Source organism: Populus euphratica, unplaced genomic scaffold (assembly GCF_000495115.2).
Source record: "Populus euphratica unplaced genomic scaffold, PopEup_1.0 scaffold100.1, whole genome shotgun sequence".
In the NCBI taxonomy this organism is placed as follows: Eukaryota; Viridiplantae; Streptophyta; class Magnoliopsida; order Malpighiales; family Salicaceae; genus Populus; species Populus euphratica.
In genome coordinates, this window is record NW_011499985.1 from 216,237 (window position 1) to 230,429 (window position 14,193).

The window sequence follows — 14,193 nt, forward strand, 5'->3', positions numbered from 1 at the left end:
AGAAAATTACTCGCCAACCCTACTGTCACTGAGACTCAAACCAAAATTTAAAAGAAAAAACGAGCAACGCCTTGTACCACTAAGCTAATCATCCCATTAGTAGGAGGTCCTATCATTTTTTTTTGAAGTAGAAAATCAATCTCCCTAAGCCTAGTGAACAGGTAAAGTACCGCAGGGGTGACAGGCGTACTATATAGAAAGGAATCAGTAAAGACAGGAAGAAAATTACTCGCCAGCCTCACTGTCACTGAGACTCGAATCAAAATTTAAAAGAAGGCGAGCAGCGTCTTACGCCACTGAACTAATCACCTCATTAGTGGGAGGTCCTATCATTTTTTTTTTTTGAAGTAGAAAATCAATCTCCCCACTATCTCCCTTGTGGTGGTGACTGCCAAGTTTGAATTGGACAAACTTCTTTGATTTTTTAGCTATAACATTTCAAATTGATCTCTATGATTAAGCCTCGCCTCCAAGAAAGTCATGGCGCCACCTCATTATATTATCCATCTAATTAACCCATGGTGTATGGTGTTTTAAAAAACAAATAAGTTAAAACGACAATAAAAATAAATATGGTTGGGAAAACATTAACAATAAATATATATATAGCATGTTAGCCTACTAATGAGGATTTAAATTTGCTTTCTCACGTATTTATATAATTATTAATTTTAAAATTCATAAAATTAGTTAAGATATATACAAATTAGTTTAAATACTCATACATACATACATGCATATACATACATATATATAATTCAAAAAGAAGAATATATTTCTTTTGATTTATATTATCTTTTTTTTTCTTTCTTGAAAACACAAACAAATAGTGTTTTTTATATCTTGGAATGCGAACCAAACCCTGCATTAATCTGAGTTTGGTTTGGTGCGGTGGGTTTGGTTTTTCTTTATCAAATGATACATGCATGCAAGGTCGAGGTGTTTTTTTTTTTGGTTGAAGCAAAGTCGAGGTGTTAAATAGTCCATAAAAGCATTGCGACAACACCATCCATCATGTGAATTCAACTAGCAAGTGGCAGACCTCATCCATTGAATATTATTAAGACATCACACGGTCCTTTTATGGGAATATTCTCGCCTTAAAAATCATCTCTTACTTCCTCCTCAGATCCAACTGAACCAAAGAAAACCTAAACCTCGCCACTGGATATCTTGTCTCTTGTCCTAGAGATGGAATATTCTAGCCACCACTTTGATGTTATCGTGGTCGGTGCCGGCATTATGGGCAGCTCCACTGCATATCAACTAGCAAAACGAGGTCAGAAAACGCTCTTGCTGGAGCAATTTGATTTCTTGCATCACCGGGGATCCTCACATGGGGAGTCACGTACTATACGGGCAACTTACCCGGAAGACTACTACTGTGACATGGTCATGGAATCCTCGCAAAGATGGGAGCAGGCCCAGTCAGAAATTGGCTACAAGGTTTATTTCAAAGCCCAGCAATTTGATATGGGCCCCTCCGATAACAAGAGTCTCCTATCGGTTATCTCTAGCTGTGAGGGAAAGTCCCTCCCTTATCAGGTCCTGGACGGACAACAAGTGGCTGACCGATTCTCCGGCAGGATTAACATACCGGAGGGTTGGGTTGGGGTGTTAACTGAAGTCGGTGGGGTTATAAAGCCCACCAAGGCAGTGTCCATGTTTCAAGCATTGGCATTTCAGAAGGGTGCAGTTTTGAGGGACAACATGGAGGTGAAAAACATTGTTAAAGACGAGGCAAGAGGAGGGGTAAATGTGGTGGTTGCCAATGGCGAAGAGTATTGGGGTAAGAAATGTGTCGTTACTGCTGGGGCTTGGATGGGCAAGTTAGTTAAAACGGTTAGCGGGCTTGATTTGCCTATACAAGCCTTGGAGACTACAGTGTGTTATTGGAGGATCAAGGACGGGCACGAGGCAAAGTTCGCCATTGGAAGTGATTTCCCTACGTTTGCAAGCTATGGTGAGCCTTACATTTACGGCACGCCGTCGTTGGAGTTTCCAGGACTGATTAAGATCGCTGTGCATGGAGGGTACACTTGTGACCCTGACAAGAGGCCGTGGGGTCCTGGGATTTCATCGGATTCCATGAAGGAATGGATCGAGGGGAGGTTCTCAGGCTTGGTTGATTATGGCGGGCCTGTTGCTACTCAATTGTGCATGTACTCAATGACCCCAGATGGGGATTTTGTGATTGATTTTCTTGGTGGGGAGTTTGGGAAGGACGTGGTGATTGGTGGTGGGTTTTCAGGTCATGGGTTCAAGATGGCTCCGGTCGTGGGGAGGATTTTGGCTGACCTTGCGCTTAGCGGGGAGGCCAAGGGTGTGGACCTGAAACACTTCAGGATACAGAGGTTTCAACAGAATCCTAAAGGCAACTTGAAAGATCATGAAGATCAAGTCACTCTTCTCCAAATCACAAGTAGATGAGCAGCCCATTTGCCTGTCCATGCAGCAAGAATAGACCTTTTAGTGGCCATTTGCATATTATCTTTAGTAGTTTATCTTTAGTGTTTTAGCTCTCTCTATCTCTTTCTCCCCACCACACACATTCCACAGAGGCTTGCTCTGGGATATTTGTCGACCATCCTTGCCAATCAAATTAATGATTCTCAGGTGAATTTGGGCTTATAAAAATGATAAAAAATCACAGAATCGATGCAGAAATAAAAAATATATATATATTGCTTGTGAAGAAACTGGCTCAAGAAATAATATGATGTATGCTTCATTTGCTAAAAAAATGGAGTCCAGAGACCCAATATGTACAAACTACAATCCCATACAAAGCATTAGTGCTTTTGTATAATTTCCAAAAAGAGGAACCCAGAAACACTGACGGATGACAGCAGCGCGATTCACCTTTTGATTGATGGGTTCAGGCAAGGCAAGATCTAAAACTATATCCTGTGTAATGGCAATTTCTCCTTATTGGATGCAACAGTGCAATCTGCGATTTGTAAAAATAAAACTGCAATCACAGCTGCCTGATTGAGCTAAATAATGAATCAATCTGACCAAATATCGTGGGTTTCAATCTACTCTACACACAGGCTGAAAGACCCAGCAGAGATACAATCCTGAAAGGAGCCTCCATCTATCTAGCCTTTAAACCAAATAGAGAACCTGCACATCAGGGAAATAATGGCATCAGCGGGCGCACTCCAAGTTTCAAAAAAGAATTGTCAACTTTGTCTGATCAATGAAGAAACTAATTCTGACAGATTTGGTTTCTCTAAGAAGATAGGGGAAAAGCTATTCCAAGCTGAAAGCATGCTTGTCTACACACAATTGCTTCACCAGCATAGGTAATAATATCAACCAGTTGATCACCATTCACAAATAGCGGGAAAAAAACTTCCTTGGCAAAGGTTCATCAGAAACTAAACATCAACATAGTGAACCTAGACGTTAAAAAGTGGCAAAATCACTTTGTATTTGTTGTGTGCTCCTAAACATAGGACACAACTAAGTGAAAGGGAGCAAGAGAATGTATGCAAGTCCAGAGTGTGAACCCATAATGGTAAAACCATGCAAGCAATTTCCATACGGTATAATCAAGTGTATAGATAGATTGATTCATTAAGTTCAGATAAAAAGAACACACAGTTACTTGGAGAGAGCCACATTAATGACCAACTGAACCAAACCCTTACATTAAATGGATGGGGAGTTATAGACACTACCTGTGTTGCTCACTAAACCGCAAAAGTTGCAAGAAGTGCATGCAAGATAGCCCAGTAGATAATTATACAAAGACGCAAGGCAGGCCGACGCATTAATGCCCGGTCACAAGAAACCCTGAAACATTGCATTTATAAGATTTTTCAGACCATTATAAAAGCAATGTAAGTATTGCATCAAAACAGGGAAGAACACAGATAATCCTACCATAGACCATCAATCATGTCAGACACAGGTCTTGTAAACTTTGGTACAATTCTCGATGTAGTAAGCGACTTGAAACCATGAACTGAGGAGGAAGAGGAAAACGAAATAAGAATCAAACTGCATTAGAACCAAAAACATCAAAGAGCAACAAAACATCTTGTTGGACTACCTTTATCATCATCTTCATCCTCCAACCTATTCTCGCCAACAGGATCCTCAACAATAGCAATAGCAACTTGATCATTGTTGACTTTGCGCAAATTGCGAACTTGAGATGAACTTGAGGGCACAGGGGCTACCCATTTGTTGATCTGCAAGGAAATTACACCAAATCTGAGATTGTTCTCAAGCACTCAAAATTTGAATTGCAACAAGCATATAAAAATTGATGAGTTAAACTCAAATATTTCAACAAGCTTACCCTAACCCTACTAATCAACACAGAGAGAACTTCTAAGATGGTGTTACTTGTTTCAACTACTTGACAATTTGATTGCACAGTAGAGAAAAAGAAAAAGGAAAAAAATTGATATCGCTGTTTTAATGGTGCATCGCTAGAAAACTAATTTTCATATGTAAAAGGATAGATTATAAGACTCACCACTGGTTCAACTTCCACAATTTCTGAGACTGAGTTGGTTGTCTGTCCTAAATCTTCAGCCCCTTCAAGCATATTCAATTGGGATTCTTTCTCGCGTAAAGAGCTCTCAAGAGTTTCTATTCGACGTGTTAACTCATCTACTTTATTCCGTTCTGTTTGCACTAATGTGTCCCTGCTTTGAGCCACCACCTGTAGATCCTCCAATTTAGACACAATGCCCGTAATCTTCTTCTGAAGCAATTCCTTGTGCTCAGGCGCCATACTGCTATCATAAAGATGAACATCTTGCATCCCGACTTGAGAAACCAATGTGTCCAACCACAACAACAATTCATGGATGTCGTCTGAATTTCTCTTGCTGCTCATCTGAGATGCAACCAGAACTTCATTGGTGCACCTGGTGACCTCTTGCCTTAAGAAAGATATTTCAGCATCACGCTCTTGCAATTGTGATTGAAGTTTTTCAACCTCAGCAAGGAGACTTTCAGAAAAATGATGGAGCTCATCAAACTTGTTCACAGTGATGGAAAGCTTTTTCAGAGCCTTTCCATGAGAAGCTTCAAGGTTCTCAATGTCCAAATTCTTTTGCTGCAAAATCTTTTCCAGTTCTTTTGTTTTGCTAGTTAAATCTTCCATCTGGACCTCTTCCTCATCAAGAGCTTGCATCAGGGTTTCAATTTCTGTAATCAACAAGTAGCATCCATTATTATGGATTATCTAAATGAAAAATTAGAAAATATAGCAATAAAAACTACTCATTTCAAAGTCATCTAAACTGACCTTGCTCTTTCGCAGCAAGCACATCGGTCAGCGATCTGACCCTCTCCTGTAAATCTGCTGATATGGCTTGCCCATCTTGAAGTTCCTTTACTCTCTGCTTCAATAATTCCCGCTCCTCTTCCATCACATCTACCTGTTTCTCCAAATCATAGATGCGAGTTCTTGAAGATTGCAGATCTAGCGAGTAGCTTGTTACAGCTGATTCTGCTTCCTTAATTTGACTAACTAGCTCCATGCAAATCCTCTCTCTTTGAATGTCCTTCTCCTGAAGCTCTTTCTGCAAATTTGATATCATAACTTTCATTTCTTTCTTTTCACCCTCTGTGATGTCACCTTTTATACTAAAAAATTCCTTGACTGCCACGGACAATCTTTCTGCCATGGTCTTGAGTTGCTCCTCAGATGGAAAATTATGCCCACCACCATCAGCGAATCTTGCAGGTTTCCAGTTCACTGCCATGTCACCAGTAGCCAAAGCATTTCCTGATACTTCAGCTTTTCTATTTTCAATTTCCATGATAGAACTGGTGCATGCTTCATAAAGCAAACTAATGTTTCTGAGCAATACAACAATTTCCTTTTCCTTTTCCTTTTCTGCTGATTTTATATGCTTATTTTCTCTTTCCACGGCCTCAAATGACTCTTTTTGGGAAATCATTTCTCTGTGAAGGATCTCGATCAATTTTGATAGATTTCTGGCTTGGTTATGTAATGCACCAGAATGTTCGCCTAATATTACTTTAACTGCACCAATTTCTTTCATTAATTCTTGCACAGTATTACAAACTTCAATAATAAAATTATCATCAAAATCATCTGGCATGCTGGATTGTGATGAAAACTCCACAGATAAGTTGTCCTGAAAAGAGAGCTTAGGTTAGAAACACAAAACAATAAAGAGTAGGTCCAATCTAACTAAAATTTTCAAAACTAACAAGCTTGAAAAACAAGATTTCTTGAGAGAATCAAGTAATATAGATTATACCATGTTTTCTGAAATGTTGGAAGTAATGCCATCAGCCCTGCTAAAAGGTGGAACATGAACTGCAAGATTAGTTTCTGTTCTTTTAACACATGATGCCATACCAGCCTCTACATTTTGCAGAAATTCCAGTTCCATGGTGAAAACACCACCCAGTAGATCATTGATATCAGAGAAGCTTTTCCTGAGTTTGTCTGCTGTAGATTTTAACACTGCAAGCTCTGAATATTGTTTCCTTTTCTCCTGTGCATGAACTGTGAATGACCTTTCCAGACGTGAAAGAGCTTCCAGTTTTGCAGCCTCTGTTGTATCCCTTTCCTTGGAGATCTCTGAAATTTCAATGCTGGCTTTAGCCAGCTCCTCTTGTAGACTATCATTCCTGTCTTGGACTTCATTTAATTCAGCAAGCAGCAGTTCTGCTGCTCTTCCAGATTTTTTAGATTCTTGTTCGGCTGAAGCCACAGCAGCATGCAAATCACGGCATAGTTTCCCCATGTATTCCAACTTCTCAATTGGATCATTGCTGTAAATTTCAGAACCAACATCGACGTCTCCAAGAACATTCAACATCATGGTTAAAGTATGCCCTTTCTCCTGCAGAAGGTGCTCAGTTTCAGCCAAATGATTTCTCAAGAGTGAACTATCAGCTTCGAGGGCTTTCACCCTTTCAGGGTAAGTGGCCAGGTCTCTCATCTTCTGTTCATTGTCTGCAAGAGCATTTTCCCTGTCCTTAATCTGAGATTTCAAGAGCACCAACTCCGCATTCATCTCTTCAATGGTTTGTTTCAGACTATCACGCTGTTGTACCAATAACTTCCCTTTTCTAACAGCAATGTTCAGCTTCTCTCTCACAGAAGTAGACTTCTGTTCCTCCTGATGCAGTAGCTCTTGTAACTCCAGTATCTTTTTCTCCTTTTCTTCAACTTCACAAATCAAAGACTGCTGCTTCTCTCTGTCTCTGTCTCTTTCCTCCTTCACACATGCCAGTTCACTCAAAGTCTCTTCCAGTTCTTTTTTCAGAGAATCCCCATTTTCTTCCTCATTACCCCATGCATCTCTCTTCAGAAGAGCTGCATCAGATTCCTCAGAGTCCAATATATCTCTAGTTTGGCCTTCAATAAAATTGGCATCAGTTCCTTTAGCATGGTGATCTACAACTGCCTCGACAGGCACAGATTTTGCAGAAGAAAGTGTTGCGTAGTTCTCTACAAGCTTCCTCAGTAATCTTTCCAGACACTCTGTACTGCTGCCATCAGATATAAAATCTTTTGCACCAGGATCCTGCAATACATCACAAACCAAATCCTGCATCCTTCCTATCTCATCATTAATGCTCTGAATACGCTCCTCAATCCCAAGCTTGTCAACCAATTTCTCCTGCAAAGCAGATGCTTCATTCTGCAGTTTTTCATTGTCTAGTTCAAATTGGACTGTCCTTGCTGAAAGTTTCTCAACATCAGAAGTCAGAATCTCCAATCTTTCAAAAAGGTTCTCTCTCTCAAGGATAACTGCTTGAAGGTCTCTCTCAAGGTCAGATACTCTCTTTGATGACTCCTGCAACTCAGCAATTAGGTGAGATACTCTATCTTGTGACTCTTCCAAATCTGCAGTAACTGATCTGCAATAATTTTCAAGTTCATCAATCTTCTGCAGCAGAGAATTTCTATCATGGCTAGCCTCTGAAAGTGCATTTTCTAACCACTCAATCCGATCCTCTGGCTCAGCCAACAGCAAGTGGGAAGGCAAATTGATTCTAGCTAAACGTTCTTCCCATCTCTGAACCAAGTTGTTCCTTTCCATCAAGGATTGTTCCAGCATTTCATTTTGTTCAGCCAAGCCATAAAACTTACTTTGAAGCTCCTCATATCTTCTTCTCAAATCATCCCCTGAATTTGAGCCAGGCTGTACATCCTCTTTCAAGCCATAAAACTTACTTTGAAGCTCCTCGTATCTTCTCAAATCATCCCCTGAATTTGAGCCAGGCTGTACATCCTCTTTCCAGGTATCTGTGACAACAAAACCAGTATCAGAATGTGAACCCCCAACTGAACTTTTTTGGTCCCAATCTGTAGGCAGTAAAGTGTTTGCAGTTGCTGATCTTGCTAACCAATCAACCTTTTCGATTATATCTCTTGAATGGAAATGCTCTGGCAGATCCAGATCTTCTAAAATCTCCTCTATCCTCTGGAGTACTGAGTCTTTTAGAAGAAAAGATTCTCTCAGTGCAGTAGCTGAGTTGCGGATGTATGAAAGTTCAGATTCCAGAGCTTCCACGCGCCCACCAGCCTCTGAATAGGTCTTCAGTTTTGCTTCAATTTCATGCAGCCTGGAATCTTTCAGCTGTAACTCCTGTGAGCATCTGTCCAATTCACCAGATGTCTCTGCCAGGGACTGCTTAAGACTGTCACGCTGCACAACCAGCCCCTTCCCCTTGGCAACAGCTATGCTAAGCTTCTCTCTAATGGATGATACCCTCTGCTCTGACTGTTGGAGTTCACTTACTGTCTCCTGCCATTCAGATCGCATAGCAACAAGAGCTTCCTCAGCCTGGGTCAAATGCTCCTTAAGTACAAGGATTTCATTCTCATGCTGAAGCATCAACCCAGTTAACTGATGTATCTCCTTCTGCAGTTCTGTCATTTCCAGTACCTTAGAACCAAACTCTTCTGTAGATGAGTTAACCTGCTCCTTAGCCTCCTTGTATTTGTGCACAAGGAAAGACACCAATGACTCCAGATGGGAAACAGGTGTCATCTCTGAGTCTGCCCCACCATCTTCAAGTTTCACTTCACCCTCAACATTTTCAATTAGCCTTTGAATGGAACTAAAATCATGGCACCTTCTGTTCAGTTCCTCAATATCTTTTATTTGACTCATCAACTCAGAGTTAAGTTTCTTGTTTGCAGACTGAAGTTGTAGCCTCTCAGCCAAAGCATTCTCCAATTTCTCCAAAAGGGCTTTGAATCTAATATAATCTACAGTGTCAGGCAATTCCTCATCTTGTAAATTACTTTCTTCCACATAACCACATGAATCAATCACAATTTTTCTAAGCTCAGAGTACAGATTATGCAAAGTGGCATTAACCAACTCACTTTTTCCAAGCAACTCATTGCACTTCTCACTTACTCCATTGAATAAGTTAGAGGCAGTTTCATGGTCTCTGGAAGAAGCTTCAAGTTTCTCCTTCAGATCCTGTATCGTATTTGTAGCAGCATTAACAGAGGCAGTAACATGACTACTTACATCCAAGGAACCATGACTGGGCATTGAGGCGGTGGAGGTGAGTGAAAATCCAGTAGAGACATCTAGCCTATCAACTGCTTCAATAATCTGGGCAACAGTTGAATTCCATTCCTGCTCAACTGTCAATGCCCTCTCAGCTGCTTCCATTTGGGATTTTGCTAGTTCATCATGAAGTACGGAAGCCTTCTCATCTGAACTTTCCTGTAAACCATGCAACTGACTCTGCAAATCTTCAATTTTCAATTCACAGTCACTCAGTTTTCTGCCAAACTCAGAATTTTCTGCTTTAAGACTGAATTCTTGTTGTCTCAGGGAATCACAAAGAACTTCAAGCTTGTTGTTTTTTTCATTAAAATCAGACAAATGTTGCTTTACAGCTTCATAAAGAACACCAAGTTGGATGTTGGTTGCTTCCAAATTATCATTGTGTTCCTTCAGGGCTTCAGCCCGAGACTTGAGCTCCCTGATAGTGCAATTAGCAATGTTTATATCATCTCTTTCTGTCTTGAACATTAAACTGACATTCTCAGCATCTAGAGTTAATCGCTTAAGGATTGCCTTCAAATTTCCTGTGTATTCTTTCATTGAAGCAAAAGGATCTGTTGCTGGTGATTGATCCTCTTTCATGGAACCATCCTCTGCCTCATTCTCATCGTGTTGCCCCTTTGACTCAAAAGCTTGAATTAGTTTTGACACTGCAGGAGATGCACTTTTACCACCAGCTCTAGTTAGTGATACCGAATGAGAGTGCACCACTTCAATTTCCTTTTCAAGACCTTGCAAAACTTTTCCTGCCTCTTCAAGGTGTCCCTTCAAAGCTACAAAACCCACGGAATCATCAAAGACTTCCTGCCCCAACAGTGCTAGTGGCGGAGCTACTTCAAAGTTACCACACATGGATTTCTCAGACATTGAAAAGGTAGCTTCACCATCATGCTCAACATCAGATGCATTCTCCCAAACCTTGCTCTGTGTTTCCAAACTTCCAACTGGATTCGCAGTTTTGCCAACCGGGGATGACTTTTGGGCTTGCAAGTCTTCAATTTCTTGTAGCTTAACCTTATGTATATCCAGATTGCTGCTAAGAAATATATTTTCCTCCGTAAGTTGTTCAAGACGCGTTGTCATCTCTTTTAACTCAGATTCAAACTTCAAGCATTCTGCATGATCTTTAGATAACTCATCATGAAGGACAAGAAGCTCAGATGAAAGTCTATCTCTCTCCTGGGCTGAATAACTTATGTCCTCTTCAAGTTTCTTTCTCTCTTCTGTAGCCATGGCAAGGCTCCCACTTAATTTCAGATTTTCCACTTGTAGAGCTTCCACCAAACCCTTACAATCAGATAACTCCAGGCAAATCTTATCATGGCAATCAGCAAGGTACTCCTTTTCCCCATTGAGCTTGATTTTCTCATCTGTCATTGAAGTAACAGTTCCCCTCAAGTTGGAACTTTCTGTCTGCAAAGCTGCTATCAAACTCTTGCAGTCAGCTAATTCATTCGACAGCTTCTCATTCTCATGGAGACAAGATTTTCTTCCATCCTCAACTATCTTTCTCTCCTCGGTTAAGGAAACAAGACTGCCATTTAAGTTTTCAACTTCCACCTGCAAGGCTGCAACAAAATCCTGGCTGTCGGCCAATTCCTTGGATAGTCTCAATAATTCTGATTGAGACATCTCCAGACTATTCTGCAACTTGTTTGCTCTAGCAGAAACTTCCGCGACTTCTGCCTTTGCTTCGTGAAATTGATGCTCAAGCTCCTCCCTCCCACTAAAACTAGCCTGGAGTTCAGATCTGCATTCTGCGAGCTCTTCAGCAAGGGAGTTACCCCTCTCACGAGCTTCTTTGAGTGATGCATGAAGCACAGATATTTCATCATCCAATTGATGCAAATGGTGATCATTCTCTATTTGTAGATCAGACTGTTCAGAAAGTTGCAATTGAAGGATATCTTTCGTGCACTTTGTGAGGAACAATTCTTCTCTAAGTCTCTCCAACAAGCCCGGAAAGCCATTCTGTGATGAGAATGAATTGGTAGTCCCCAACTCAACATTAGAAACTGATCCCCGAGACTTGAGCAGTATCCTGTACTCTTCTTCATTAAGTCCCTTTATCACCTCTATCAGCTGCAAGAAAGTGATTTCACCGAAATCACCAAGAGGAGACATAGCATATCCTTCGGATGTACTTGCTAGTTTATTTAAAAGAGGCCTTTTGTCACTTTCAGCAACAAACACAAAAGAATCCTCAGGAAAATATTGTGGACTAGATGCTTCTGTAACCAATCTATCAGATTGAACACTTTTCCCATCATTTCCACAATATCCATACCCAGACGGAATTTCCACATTTTCTACAGTAGGTGGACCTATATCAACAACTTTCCAATGTTGATTCGTGGCTTGATGGATAACACCTGCACTTCCATCAGCCTCTGAAATAGCCACAGTAGATGCCACTAGCCCAGCTGACATGTCAGTTGCACTTGCAGAAACAGAAGCATCATCTATCCCATCACTTTGCTTTGATTGAGAAGCTGCTGCTTCCTCCGTGTGGATCTGTTCTGAAGCTGTCTCTCCAGCACATTTGGCAATTTCACCATGCCCAGATAAAGAAAGCCTCCTGTCTCCTTCAAGCTCTAAATCACTGCTTCCACCAAAATGCTGTGAGTCCAAACCATCAGCTTCCTGCATTGCCCCCACCCAGCAACAAATGAGAATTTAATTATACATCAAATCCACACATTACTTTGTCCCAATCTGCCAAACAGACTTCCCTAATAAAAGGAAAAGGGAAATATAGATTGACAATTAGTATTAAGAGATTAAGAGCCCAACCTACATCCGTTACCTGATTTCCCCTTGCTTGTATCGAGGATGTATCAGGGGTATCTTCTTGTGGTGGCAATGGCCACATGCCATCTTCCCCATCTTGGCTCTCTGTTTCACCTGTAACGGTTATGCCATCCATAGTATCAATTAATTTATGAGGGGCTGACACATCCACGCTTACAAATGCATCATCATGTTTGGTTTTTGCTTCAGAATGTGGAATATCTGAGCTTCCTAAAGGAACAACTCTTGAAGCCTTAGCATCAATAGACTGGCTACTTTCCCCTTCATCAGGTTTTGAGGAATCAATATGATTCTCATCAGCCCCACCTTCCTCCGCAGCACTGCCACCATCATGATCCAAAGCTGTTTCGGCTACTCTTGTTTCAGGTGTCAAAGGAATTGAAGGCAGATCAACAGCCACAACATCCAGATTAAGATCAGGAGCCCCAGAAGATGCAGACACCAAAGAATCTACCCTTCCCAAATCAGGATCACTCTGAGATTTAACTTCCCATTCATGAACCTGTTTCAATCCTGCTGCTTTTCCAGTACTCGATGCTTCATCAGCGTCAGATTCATGCTTCTCCGACGTGCTAGACTTTTTCGAGGATCTTCCATGGCTACTACTACTGCCTTTACTGTCCTTCTTCTGGCGAAATTGCTGAAGCTGATAATTCAAAACAAAGACTCAGATTCCGACCAATTGCATTCAATCTTTTTACCTCCTTTCTAACCCAAAGAAAGAGAAAAGAAAAACAAAAGGTTTAAACTTCAAAGACCCTACACATCACAGAATGTCGAATCTCCTACAGTTACAGCTAATGATTCTAATTTTTTTTTTCTTTACAAAACCATAACAGTGGATTTTTATTTTTCCCTTCGGATTTAGCTTCCGCAGCGTTCCTGAGATTAATACCAAAAGCAAAATTCATAACATTCTGTTATACATTTTCTCCTACTCTATATATTAAAAAAATAAAAATAAAATCCATTTCCCTCTAATTCAGCGCCAACCAATCAAATTGTTAAAAACACCGAATCAATCGATTAATAATAAAAATAAATGAAAGAATGGCAATAGAAAGATTCTAATTCAATAAGAAGAAGAAGAAGAAGAAGAAGAAGTACCTTTTTACGACCTGCGGCGAGCAGATCGGTACGGCTCTTGTTCTTGTCCATCCTCCGATCCGCTCCGTTTCTACTCCCCACCGTTACTTGTCACTAAACACCTCCTCCTCCTACTCCAATTCTCGCGCTCACCATCAGATTCTTCTTCAATTCATTTAAGAAGATAAACAAACTAAATCAAAATCACCCTCATTAAGAGCATTATTCACGCTTATACCACGCTGTTATTTCCTTCTCCAAACAAGGACAGATTGATTCGAGAGAGAGAGGAGGTAACACCTGTGATTTCGGTTCGGATTGGTATCGGTTCTGGAGGAGTTTGTTGCGAATTTGCTTGGAAAGGACGTGATTTTGCTGCGTGTGTTCGTTTTTTTGCTAGGTTTTGGCTCTCGTAGATCTAACGCAAAGCTTTTTCCTCAGTTGCTTGCTGCAGGTGAGATGTCGAGGGAGCAGCAGGAGCCATGTTTTGATTTGGTTTTGCTCCCTGGGCTGTAACGGTGTCGCGTTGGTGAACGAACCGAGACGACAAGGCGGGCCGAGTTGGAGGTCGGATGGTACGGCTTCGTTTTGGGGAACTAACCAAGACGACAAGGCTGGCAGGCAGAGTTGGGGAATGGACCCTGGGCCTAGAGGGCCGAGACTGATGGACGGGTCTCTGGACTGGCTAACTTTGGGCTCGTCGTGGGATTTACTAGTAATCTTCGTAATATTTTCAACTCCTATCAAGCAC

General features: G+C 41.0%; 2 protein-coding genes across 2 annotated transcripts; one reads left to right on the forward strand and one right to left on the reverse strand.

Moving 5' to 3' along the window:
* The first annotated feature begins 969 nt into the window (after nucleotides 1–969).
* LOC105140025 (FAD-dependent oxidoreductase family protein) lies at nucleotides 970–2,693 on the forward strand. Its single transcript, XM_011046680.1, has one exon. It carries the CDS (start codon nucleotides 1,192–1,194, stop codon nucleotides 2,428–2,430), a length of 1,239 nt encoding a protein of 412 aa, XP_011044982.1. The 5' UTR covers nucleotides 970–1,191; the 3' UTR covers nucleotides 2,431–2,693.
* Nucleotides 2,694–2,704: 11 nt separating this feature from the next.
* LOC105140026 (nucleoporin) lies at nucleotides 2,705–13,947 on the reverse strand. Its single transcript, XM_011046681.1, has 11 exons — nucleotides 13,743–13,947; nucleotides 13,464–13,607; nucleotides 12,343–13,002; nucleotides 8,244–12,188; nucleotides 6,258–8,165; nucleotides 5,273–6,131; nucleotides 4,493–5,172; nucleotides 4,061–4,202; nucleotides 3,892–3,973; nucleotides 3,657–3,801; nucleotides 2,705–3,126 (listed from the first exon to the last, which is right to left on the reverse strand). The coding sequence occupies exons 2-10, from the start codon at nucleotides 13,512–13,514 to the stop codon at nucleotides 3,699–3,701; spliced, it is 8,430 nt and encodes a 2,809-aa protein (XP_011044983.1). The 5' UTR covers nucleotides 13,515–13,607; nucleotides 13,743–13,947; the 3' UTR covers nucleotides 2,705–3,126; nucleotides 3,657–3,698.
* Between the last annotated feature and the right edge of the window lie 246 nt (nucleotides 13,948–14,193).

What these genes read in the sequence shown, in the direction of transcription:
- LOC105140025 (XM_011046680.1), top strand. Translation starts at nt 1,192, where the DNA reads ATGGAATATTCTAGCCACCACTTTGATGTTATCGTGGTCGGTGCCGGC.
- LOC105140026 (XM_011046681.1), bottom strand. Translation starts at nt 13,514, where the DNA reads ATGGACAAGAACAAGAGCCGTACCGATCTGCTCGCCGCAGGTCGTAAA. An exon ending in CCAACATTTCAGAAAACATG is followed by an intron (nt 6,132 to 6,257) that starts GTATAATCTATA and finishes CTCTCTTTTCAG; the next exon opens with GACAACTTATCTGTGGAGTT. An exon ending in TTGTGGAAGTTGAACCAGTG is followed by an intron (nt 4,203 to 4,492) that starts GTGAGTCTTATA and finishes ATTTCCTTGCAG; the next exon opens with ATCAACAAATGGGTAGCCCC.